The sequence below is a fragment of the Leuciscus leuciscus genome (assembly GCF_965113295.1).
Source record: "Leuciscus leuciscus genome assembly, chromosome: 9".
Classification (NCBI taxonomy): domain Eukaryota; kingdom Metazoa; phylum Chordata; class Actinopteri; order Cypriniformes; family Leuciscidae; genus Leuciscus; species Leuciscus leuciscus.
In genome coordinates this window covers 42,718,294-42,730,289 of record NC_138733.1, presented here as the reverse complement: position 1 = coordinate 42,730,289, position 11,996 = coordinate 42,718,294, and the positions used below count along the sequence as shown (strand labels likewise).

Below are 11,996 nucleotides of genomic sequence, written 5' to 3'. Positions count from 1 at the left end.
GTGGAGGTGTGTGTAGTGGGTTTGTAGTGTGTTCGGTTATTTTTATGTTGGGGTGACATCACAAAAAAATGCATCTCACATAATTTCCGTCCAAATGAGCTAAAGAGTGCATGGCGCGAGACTGTGTGAGAGACATGGTTGTTTGGCGTGGTACTGTGTGAGCGTGGAGAGTGTACATCTCATAGCGTCAGCTTCTTTCCTGTTCATGTTGTTGATGATACCCGGGTAGGTAGTGTGATTTATGTGCAATAAGCAGAGTATTGTTTGTTCTTGAGCGTGTATGTTTTGTTTGTTTCGTAGTAGCAACAAACTTGGCATTGTGATCGCTGACATGTGATATGACGTGTTCGGTATAATATAGGAAACCTCGTGGAGGTAATTTAATGTTTTATGTGTTTTAATATATTTTTTTTAAAAACCTGAAATGTCTGACTGAAATGTAGGGGCTAAACACAATTTGTATATTTTAAAGGTGTATTGAACATGTATATTGTGTTTTGGCAGACTTACCTGGATCTGATCGTGTATTAGACCACTGGTTTTCCCAGTATTTAAAGTTTATGTACAATTGTGTTTTGTTTTGGTAAATTTTGATATGTGAATATTGTATAGTTTATTTGCCTTTTTTTTCTTTTCATTTGGCTGATTTTGTTAAGTGAATATTTATTTTATTTAGGGGCCAAGCACTGAAGGTGCGCAAGCACCTATTGAAATCATTGGCGTTCCTATTATTCTTCATCTTTCGTTTCTTCTTCTTCTTCTTCTTCTGTATGGAAATCTATTGGCGCTTTTCCATTACCAGTACCAGCTCGACTCGACTCGCCTCGCCTCGACTCGCTTTTCGCTCCGTTTTCCATTGCAGATAGTACCTCCACAATAGTACCTGGTCGTCATAGCGACGCCGCAGGAAACTGTCGTGACTTAATCTTCTACGCGAGACACACCCGCTACCCACACACACAGGACAATGGAGGAAATCGAGTGTATGCTGTTTTTGGATGGTTTTGGTTTTGTTTTTGCTGTTTTTTATTCAGGATACTCCGTCTGGCGCGTGCAATGATGACGCAGTGAATAGTGACGATTCTCTCTGACCAATCAGCAGTCTGCCGTGTTTTCACGTCACATTTTAGTATCGCCTCAGCTTGCTCAGAACCTCGCCGGAAGTGGTACGAAAAAAAGTACCTGGAAGCAGGTACAGGTACAACTTTTACACAGTGGAAAACCAAACAAAGGCGAGCTGGTACTGTGTAGTGGATAAGCGTATGGCTGCCCATAAAACCGCTTGTGGCAGTTATGAAATTTGGCACATTGATAGAGGATAGGCTGAACAGTCACCATAGCAAATTTGGAGTCTCTAACTCAATCCCTCTAGCACCACCAACTGTCCAAAGTTTCACTCATGTTTATGCATACTCATGAACGCGGATGGACAACAGACCCGGAAGAGAATACAATGCTGAATAAAGTCATAGTTTTTGTTATTTTTGGATCAAAATGTATTTTCGATGCTTCAAAACATTCTAACTAACCCACTGATGTCACATGGACTACTTTGATGATGTCTTTGTTACCTTTCTGGACAAGGACAGAATACCGTACATAAATTTTCAATGGAGGGACAGAAAGCTCTCGGACTAAATCTAAAATATCTTAAACTGTGTTCCCAAGATGAACGGAGGACTTGCGGGCTTGGAACGACATGAGGGTGAGTCATTAATGACATAATTTTCATTTTGGGGTGAACTAACCCTTTAATTGCATGACTGACTCGTTCAGAACTCGAAGATCCACAATGGGACGCAATCCCCCATCCTTCTTTAGAACTATGAAATACCGGCTGTAAAACCCTGTTTCCCTGTTGGAGGGAGATACATATTCTATGGCCCCTTTCTCTAATGGGGTCATGTAAGGCTGGAAGCTTACGCTGCTATTTTGAACCAGTAATCAGAACAAAAGGCAGTTGAAGGATGACGTGTATAATTCAAATATTTATCTGACTCCAATATAATTAATCTGACTCCATTAAAGTTGTTGTTATTCTTTAACCTCTTATTCTTTAAAGGTAAAGGTCTTTCTTAGAACTGATAGGAAAACGTAGGATTCAACCTGATTCAAATAATTAAAGTTATAATCACTTTAGCTTTAAACATCATCAGTGATAAAAGGAAAGATTCCCAAAGCCTTTAAAGCAGGCAAAGTTATTTATTAAGTCACATGTTTAAATATACAGACAGTAGAATGGAACAACAGACTGTACAGAAAACTTATTTGTAACAAATAATGCACTGTTGTGCAGAAGAGGTTATAAAAGCGTTTCTTGTAGTATGAGGTTACGCACCGGTGTGCGGGAGTGGCAGGGTTAAAGCCTTTCTCCTATATCAACAGTTACCTTTCCTTCTTATACCCTGAGCAAAGCATTGTTAAACATGAGTGGAATACCAACACCAAACCGACCGACAGGAAACCAAAAGATGAGGCAAATGGGTAATGATCAAGAGGGGGAGAAGAACATTAACATCTTCTCCTCAATGCATGTTTAACCAATAGTACCTAGATTGTGCATTATGATACTTTAATATCTCTAATAAGTTCACCAGCATTCAGTTCAGTTTATAAGCTGTCAGATGAGACCAAACATGGCATAGTTAGATTTTAGAACATACTAGTAAATAAACAGTATGTAGTTGAAAGCATATGTCCTGTGATGCAAATGGTACAGATGAGGTGCAAATGACTATATCTCTCCCGACAGAACCATCCTGTGCCTGGAGTGTCCCAACAGTCCTCAATCAGCATATTGATACATATTGATATATATATACTATACACATGTATACCTTTAAAATTATTTCTGAAGTACTTGGGCAGTAAAGAGTTCTGTCCATATTTACTCAGCCCTACAGTCTTCACTTCTTGTTATTTTACCAGAACCTGCTTGGGGCCCAGCACGGTGGCCTATCCTCATAAACCTAGGTGGGCGAGACCCCAACTGTATTTGATACCCTTTTTCTATAGTCTGCAGGACCCAATGAGAAACATTTGGCAGTAGCTTCCACTCTGCCAAAAATTATACTAGTGGAACCAGCCTCTCGAGACTGGCTTCTGGGTTTTGTTGTGCAATCAGCCTGACGCCCTGTAACGGCGAACCGGCAGGGAACGACCGAACTGACTGCTCTAGGACCCCCCTTGGAGGGTGCGGGAATCCCAAGGCCACTACGTTTCCGGGTGGACCCTGAGATATGCGGTCGCCGGAGACCACTGCGCCCTGAAGCACCTGAGACGGGCATGTATATATTTATATGTATATATTTTCTATGGGCATGTATATATTTTCTACTGTGTTTTATAATGTGTAGGTCTCCGGCTAACCGGCTAACTCACGTTACTCCTGTCTTACTGAAATACTTCTGCTAAGCAGCTGTCTGTCGTTCTTACTACTTAGAGTAAAGATAAAGGATGGAGCAAGATATGTTTTACAAACATTTGTTACATCAGTCATTCACGTTAGTGCTCTGCTAATGTATGCACAGTTATTGATACAGTTATTCTACAATAAAGTAGAAATATACACATGGGTTTGTTGATGGACATGCACTTGTTAATGCTGATGGTGAGGAATTACAGTTGCAACATCTCATAATGCACCACAAACTGAGAAACGTCCTGCTCTAGCCGTCCTTGCGATGGAGGTTCAGGTTGAATAACTAGTTCTTCCAATGTTTCATCTTTGGACTCGCGCTCAGATTGATATGGTAAAATCAACATCATCGTTACTGTACAATCGCTGAGCTTTATGAAGCCTCCGGACAGAGCTGAAGTTATTATGGTAATGGCCGTTTTTGTTTCCGACAGGTTGTAAGCGGTAGACCTATCAAAACAGACTGGGCCATCTGGCCAATCAGAGCAGAGTAGCTCACGGAAAGGAGGGATTTTGAGAGACTGATTTATCCATCGAGAATCATTGAAAAATGTGGTGATGTGCAATGTATATAATGAGAAAATGAAACTGTTTTTGACTTTTGATGCATGTAAACCTGTTGTAGGAGATCTCTGGCGTGTCTTTTCTTCTTAGCAAGCAGTAATGACCACTGACGACTTGAATTAAAATAAAACAAACTGTTTACTGAAGTTTATGAACAGGATTACACAGATTCAGCACACACACATGGAATCAATCACATTTCTCTTCTCTTTTTTTCTTTCTGCGCGCTCTTGCCTACTACGTGTTATAAGTAGACTTTTCTTAAAGCTGAAAAACCTAATAAATGACAATTTAAACTGTGTCTGTTGTTATCAAAGAGAATTCATTAAACATTGTTACTCTAATTAATGCACAACAACCTCCAAAACTAAATTAGGAGACTTTAAAATAGCATAATAGGGGCACTTTAATACAGGGGACAGAGTGAAAAAAAAAAAAAAAAAAAAAAAATTATTAGAAATGTTGACAGTAGAAAGACAGACAAAACAGAAATGCATAGAATGTGTGAAATAACACATATTTTCTCAGCTTTTTGTTCAAAATGTTGCTTTTTATGAAACTTACCCACATAAAAGTGTTGATGAAAAATAATGCATTAAGCTAGAATAAGACAGGTAAAGAAAAGAAAAGAAAAAAAAGCAGAGGCTTCTTTCTTTTGATATATTGCTTGTTTAGACATTCATACAAAAAGAACATGACATTTTTGCGAAAATTATTAAAAATGCTGCCGGACAATTATTATTTTTATTTGTTTAAATGCTGGTGGGGAAAGAGTTAAATGTAGGGTACAACAGGGCTAAAGGCACCTTTGCTTTTTTTTGCCTCTAAACCACTAGATGCCACAAAACACAGCACTTTCCAAAACATCTGCTTTTCAAAAGATTCAAGATTTGGCTGATCATTGACTGATCGCGAACACCAGTGCTAATTTGATCTAATATTGAATGTTTTTAAAATGTTGTAGATTTGATCAACAAATGAGAGTTGCTAGAATTATTGAATATATTTAGAGATAAATGTCTTGTTAATGATTTTCAGATTTGTTCAAGCTAATTAAAGCAACAGTTTTTAATTTTTAAAATCATTTCGTTTCTTAATTTTTAATATATACTTTTAAATATTGTAATGACCTTATATTTATTGAACAAAATAAACCATAATCAAAATAAACCGAAAATAGTGCAAACTTGGCTAAAGTGATTGTTTTGAACATGTATTAACTTAGACATTATTAAAAATATACTATTTTAGCTGAAGTATTTGTATCAATACTGTGTGTCTTTTGCCCTGTGCTGGTTTAACCCCGTGTCTGTGGGGTAAAAGACCCTCCTCGCCACCTCATACATACACTTATATTTTTCACACAAAATCTGTTGCTCTATCAATGTTCAATACAAACGTATATTTTTTTCTGCAATCATACACTATGAAAGTAGTGAAAAGTAAATTTTTACATTTTACATTTTCATAGCCCCGTTGTACCCTATATATCTAAAGATCAAGGGAAATTTGATTTCCCAATCCATGATCCCTATCAAGGCCATTCTGCATTTAATCTGTTTTGGAGCCCCATTAAGTGTAGTATTTTGGGTTCACCTAGTATACATCACAACAGCTTTCATAAATGTTATCATCAGATTTTTGTACCACACTTTTAGTCCCTGTAAAGATCACATCGACCACGTTTTTAATCATTCAATTCCAGGTTTTCATAATCATCCTCATCATCTTCATTTTTCTTGTCACTGGATGCACCTGCATATGAATTCACTGGACCTAAGTGACATTGCATAGATATGAAGGAACAAAATTAGAGGAAGTTGTTCAATAGAGTAAGAAAAGCCAGTAAGACTGGAAGACAATGAAAGAAAGAGTTTTAAAAGATATTGTCTGACTTTTATAAAATGCAAACTCTGTTACCTTTTCCGTTAGCACTTCATATGAGTTTCCTTTTGTCTTCTTTTCACCAGGAGGATGATTATGAGGGCAGACAATAAAAGCAGTACAGCTGGCACCACAACAATAATGACAGGAAGCAGGGAGGCTGAGAGAGACACGTGTTTGAGTTAAACTTTCATCACCAGCAGTTCAGCTTGTTTTAAACTTATACATCAATACCTGTGATAGTGATGACCAGCAGTTCAGAGGCAGATGAACGGAATATGCGAGAGGACCCACTGACTTCATAAACACAACAGTAGTTTCCCTCATGTGAATAATCTGTCTCAGGAAAGGAGAAGGAGGCAGAGTGATTGACAGCTGATTGATTACTGGTGATATTCGATTCCCTAAACAAGTAGAAGGAGCCTCCAGGATAAGGAGATTCAATGGAACAGATGATAGTGAAACTTTGGCCCCTGGTGATCACTGGCCCCTGAGGCCCCACATCAAACCATCCATCAGGAGCACTGTGGGAAATGCTGGGCTGCTCCAAGTCCACTAGAAAACCATTAGAATACATTAATATGGTTATAGAATCAGAAGTAGAGGGGCCTCGGGTATAAACAAATTCAGGAAGCTTTAGACAAATAAAGAACGCATCGTTATGACCAAAATTAAACTTTTTCAAAATGCAGGAAAGGCATTAATTCATGAGTGAACTCAATTTTATTCAACTAATGCATTTAATCTATGATGTAGGCAGCGGGACCAGACTGAACGTACTCACCCACAGTGATGTTAACAATGTTGCTCCAAGGTGACTTGATAGTGTTGGTTTGGTATGAGTACTGACAGCTGTAGTTGCCCTGATGTGAAACGTCTACATTAACAATGTTGAAAGTCACACTAGATACATGTGTCTGGGAGGATATAGATGGTCCGTTTATGAAGAGCTGGAATTCAGCATTAACATTACACCTTGGATTAGGTGTTGTGCATCTAAACTGGATATTTTCTCCACGAGAAACAACTGAATGTGTGGAGGTCAGGGAAAGTGTGGGCATCTGCATCTCACCTGCAAAAGAAATAAGACAATGTGATATAAATAATAAATTAAATTAATCAACTTTAAAGGTTTAATGTACATTGTAAAAATTTGCCATGAATTTACCTGATTAAAGAGTATTGTTTTACAATAAATGACTGTAGTCAGAAATGTACTGTGAAATGTTGGGTCATTTTCTTACAAATGTCTGTGAATCAACAGCAGAATGATTCTGATGTCACAGTAACTCACTGCTCGTTTTACAGTGGTTTCACATTATAATGTTGTCTTTAATCATGCCACTGTAATAAATGTAATTCTTTATCACTGTAATTGGTTTGAAGTCACCATAATGGTGATTAGTGTTCCATTTGCTTGGGATCTCGGAGCCTCTGCATTTATATTCAAATATCTGTTCTAGCCAATTTCAATTTGACAAATAAAAATATGAAATATAAAATAGTTTAGTCAAACTATTCTCAGCATGATTATGATTTAGTTTTAGTTGTATATAAGCATTAACCAAATAGAAACAACTTCACAGCATTATCTATTCCTTGAATATACTGTAATTTCACGCTAAAATGTTTAACTGTGTAACGAATGGACTTAATCCAAAATGCTCTAGGCCTCATGAAACCTTCCCCCTCTCCCCTGTTGTCATCGGCCCTTAAACCAGTTCTCTTCAAAGGCTGTTATCACCTTTGCTCTCCTAAACGATCTGAGCAAGAGACAGTGTCTGTCACCCTCAAAGACAGCACGAGAGTCCAGACGGCACAAGCCATTTGGTTAAAGACTACAGAGATTAAGGGTGTCACGATTTTGATTGAAATTAATGCTCAATCTCAATTATCGAATAAAAAAATGGAATCGTCGATGCTGCCACGCCCCCATATCACGTCAGCTCGGCTTGCCAAGCGAAAAAAAAACCCACACGTGTTGAAGTGCTGCGAGTCAACCTAACAGCTACAACAACCAGCCAAAAGATAGCACGGCAACTGCAGACACAGGAGACCCGTCGACAGAACTTGAACCCCCTCCTCTTTCACTGAAGTCGCCGGTGTGGAAGTATTTTGGATTTCCAGTGAGTTATGTTAACAACGTTCGTGTTGTCGACAAAAAAATCACACAGTTTGCAAGCTCTGCTATGTACGTATGCCACATTATTCCACTGGCAGCACGACTAACATGGCAGGGCATCTCCGCAGGCACCACAAAAACATAGATTTATCTGTTACACCGACACCTGTAACACAAACTACTCTATCGTCTTCATTTGGAATAAAACCTCCAAGTAACTCAACACGTGCAAAGGCAATTACAAGTGCGCTAGGAGTATTTATAGCCGCGGACATGCGACCTTATTCAGTGGTGGAAAACTCCGGTTTTAGCCATTTAATTAGCGTGCTAGAACCGCGCTACGAAATCCCAAGTAGAACGCATCTCACAGCCACGGTGACACAGCTGAGCAGTGCACATTTAGTGGCCTTGACTACAGATTGCTGGACCTCCAGAGCAACACAGAGCTTCATGACTGTCACAGCGCATTACATTAATGATGACTGGGAAATTCAAAATCCAGTCCTTCAAACTCGCCCCATATATGAAGCTCACACAAGTGAACATTTAGCAGAAGTGCTGAGGGAAGTGGTACTGGAATGGAAGTTGAACAGACAAAATGTAACAATTCCTGTGACAACTGATAATGCAAAGAACATTGTCAATGCCTCACATGCAGCTGGATTGTCTCCACACATTGGATGTTTTGCCCACACTGTGAATCTGGCCTCCCAGAAGGGGTTGGGAGTAAACCAGATTTCCCGTCTTTTGGGCAGAGTCAGGAGGGTGGTCACTTTTTTCCACAGAAGCACCACTGCAGCAGCCGTCTTAAAGTCAAAACAAGACAAGCTTCAGCTTCCTCCTCACAAGCTGGTTCAAGATGTCATTACAAGGTGGAACTCCAGCTATGACATGATCACACGCTATTTAGAGCAACAAGCTGCTGTCTATTCTGCACTTGCAGAAAAATACATTTTTCACCTTATCACCCTCTCTGATCAAGATGTGACTGTTCTGGAAGATGTATGTCAGGTACTGAAGCCCCTGAAAACAGTTACAACCTTGATGAGCTCCGAACAGCAGCCTACTGTGTCTATGGTCATGCCCTTACAACACATTGTAAAGGATGTTAAATCTGCTATAGAGAGGTATTCAGACCCAAGACTTCAACAGTTCCTGAATGAGAGCGCTGCCTTGGATCCTAGGTTTAAAACTTTACCCCACCTGGATGACATATCTCGGAATGAGATCTTCAATTGTCTGGAGGAGAAAATCTTGCAAGAGCACTCCACACAGGTATGTCATGCTAATAGGCTAATGTGATGAAATAACCATGTTATTCTGTAAAGTTAAAGTTTTTTATTTTTTTTATTTACATAATTTCACATTCATAATATTTCATGAATAGGACTAATCACAATATCCTTTCTGTTTGTTGTTGTCACACTTAAATATAATTTCTGCCTGTTTATTACCTTAAACAACAGTGTTTTGTGTGTGACTATTTCAGTCTCATGCCTCAGGAGAAGAGTCCAGCCAAAACCCTGCAGAGGATACAGACACTGAAGGAACCAGCGGAGGCAGCCCCCCAACAAAGAGAACAGCACTCAGTGAACTGTTTGGTGATTTATTCAGCACAGCCTCCACTGCATCATCATCAGAAACCAAACCATGGCCTGATGTTGTGAAAGACGAGATTCAGCTATACAAAATGGTTAAAGTAATTTCTGTGGATTCAAATCCACTGAAATGGTGGAAAGATAATGAGCACCAGTACCCAAATTTGTCCAAGCTTGCCAAACGTTATCTTGCTGTACAAGCAACAAGTGTGGCAAGTGAAAGAGTGTTCTCAACAGCTGGGGACATTGTGACATCTCAAAGAGCAGCCCTCTCCACAGAGAATGTGGACATTCTCATTTTCTTAAAGAAGAACATGAAACTATAAAAAAAAAAAAAATCTGCCCATAGTTAATATTTTTGACAGTATTTTAACAGTTCTCTTTTCATATTCCTCTTTAACAATTTTTTTATTTCTTTTTTGTGAACTTGAATGTCATCATCTGTGAAGAAGACTGCAGTTACAAAAGAGAAATTAGATGGCAGGTTATTTTGTTTAAGTTTCCAATTGACTGAAGATATAAGTTATTGTTACATTATGTTGTTAATAAATGTTTTAAATTTGACAATGTAGTGTGTGGTACATTGCGAACAAAGGTCAGATATTATATTGCATAAAAGTCTAAAAATGGCAGGTTAACTGATTGTAATCTTTCCATTCTCTTTTCTTCTCTCTCTCTTTCTTCACTTTCTTGATTTTGTATACAATCTTTGCTTAGTTTAGTTGTGTGTGTAGCCTACCATAGTTTCGTTTATGAAACCAGTAAATCCACGCTTTATCGTCTCTGTGTTTGCCACATATCAAAGTCACTTAAACATCTTGATCTAGCGATACCTATGCTATTACCCTGCTAGTACTTTATTTACTTTAGTTGGAAAAGGTTATTCTTTCTTGGCCAGGAAGATAATATATTTCCTAGAATTAATAATTGATTATGATTTCTGTTCATTGGATGAACTGATTAAATAATTGTACTATTAATTCTGCTACAGTCATTTCTAAAAATAATTAAAATATTTATAATTATTTATCAACCGTTAAAATTAATTTTATATATATATACATATACATATATATATATATATATATATATATAGAGAGAGAGAGAGAGAGAGTTAATTTGTTACAAGTGTAATTTCATCCAAAATAATGTTTCTAAAGATTTAGCTTACCTGAACAAACAACACTAGCATCTTCATCATGATTACAGTTATGTGTTCCTAGTCCACGGTGTGAACATTGTGTGAGTCTTCCCTCACTTTCCAGGCAATTGACATCATCCAGCATGCCTGATCCACTGCCTTGACCAAAGGCGGCATTATGAGGTGCACTGATGGCGGATCCACACTTTAACTGTCTACAGACCACAGCAGCATCTTTCATGTCCCAGTCATCATCGCACACGGTTCCCCACTGGCCATCATGATAGATCTCCAGTCTCCCACAGCATGAATCAAACCCATTGACCAACCTTGTGTCTGACAGATGGCATTAAAAATTAAAGTACAATGTGATTGAAGATTTATTCTCTGGTCTATCTGTGTATTGTATGTGTCTGACATTGCTAGGAGTCCCTATTGTTTTCATTAGTTTTCTACTTTAGAGGAAAACAAATATGATTTTACCTTCACAGACAACACCTGCATCTTCGGAATGACCGCAGTTATGTGTGCCAAAAGGAGAGTGTGAGCACTGTGTGAGGGATGATTCACGTCCTGTACATCCCACATCATCCAACCAGATCTGACCACCTCCCTCGCCAAAATGAGCACTTTGGTGTGCACTTTCAGCTCTTCCACATCTCAACTGTCTGCACACCACAGTAGCATCATCAATGTCCCAGCTATCATCGCACACTGTCCCCCACTTGCCAGCATAAAGGATCTCAACTCTTCCAGAGCAGCCGTAATTACCATTTACCAGTCTAATACTATAATCTCCTAAAAAAAATAAAATAAAAAAAGAACTCCATTATGATACAACTGACATCTTATAACATGCAAACTAGCCAAAACTGTCATTGTTCATATGTTGTATAACTAAAATGAGAACTGACTTTTAAATAAGTCTGTTACTTACCAGTTACAGATGTTAGAGCACTGGCTGTTGAGATGAAAAACAGGGACATTTCAAAACACTGTAGACTTACAATTTGAATTAAACAACAACAAAACACATACTGACTCAATGCAATAACCGACAGACAGATAGTTCCCTTTCAAACAGTCAGTCTTATTGCGCCTGCTAGATGCGAAAAGGAAACTCCTTTTCTCAGAATACTTAAAGGTCCCATTGCATGGATTATTTTATTATTTTATAATGTTTCCTGGGGTGCCCTTATAATGTTAGTATGTTTTTAAGATAATTTTTTTTAATAATTTATAAATAAAAGGCATATTTCCTAGCCTGAT

At 38.3% G+C, this 11,996-nt stretch overlaps 2 protein-coding genes across 2 annotated transcripts in view; one reads left to right on the top strand and one right to left on the bottom strand.

Moving 5' to 3' along the window:
• Nucleotides 1-5,344: 5,344 nt before the first annotated feature.
• LOC309506580 (scavenger receptor cysteine-rich domain-containing protein DMBT1-like) overlaps nucleotides 5,345-11,996 on the bottom strand; it is a 36,552-nt gene continuing 29,900 nt past the window's right edge. The window contains exons 7-13 of the mRNA XM_082180422.1: nucleotides 11,665-11,800; nucleotides 11,211-11,525; nucleotides 10,758-11,063; nucleotides 6,651-6,938; nucleotides 6,101-6,421; nucleotides 5,895-6,026; nucleotides 5,345-5,752 (exon numbers count right to left, since the gene is read on the bottom strand). Of these exons, the coding sequence (XP_082036548.1) occupies nucleotides 5,911-6,026; nucleotides 6,101-6,421; nucleotides 6,651-6,938; nucleotides 10,758-11,063; nucleotides 11,211-11,525; nucleotides 11,665-11,800 (1,482 nt within the window). The 3' untranslated portion in view covers nucleotides 5,345-5,752; nucleotides 5,895-5,910. The remainder of the gene's footprint in view (nucleotides 5,753-5,894; nucleotides 6,027-6,100; nucleotides 6,422-6,650; nucleotides 6,939-10,757; nucleotides 11,064-11,210; nucleotides 11,526-11,664; nucleotides 11,801-11,996) is intronic.
• Nucleotides 6,947-10,735, top strand: LOC309505714 (E3 SUMO-protein ligase ZBED1-like). Its single transcript, XM_082179174.1, has 2 exons — nucleotides 6,947-9,263; nucleotides 9,478-10,735. Exons 1-2 carry the CDS (start codon nucleotides 8,064-8,066, stop codon nucleotides 9,910-9,912), a joined length of 1,635 nt encoding a protein of 544 aa, XP_082035300.1. The 5' UTR covers nucleotides 6,947-8,063; the 3' UTR covers nucleotides 9,913-10,735.

Coding starts and splice junctions, on each gene's coding strand:
- LOC309505714 (XM_082179174.1), top strand. CDS start 8,064: ATGCCACATTATTCCACTGGCAGCACGACTAACATGGCAGGGCATCTC. Junction 9,264..9,477: donor TGCAAGAGCACTCCACACAG/GTATGTCATGCT, acceptor TGACTATTTCAG/TCTCATGCCTCAGGAGAAGA.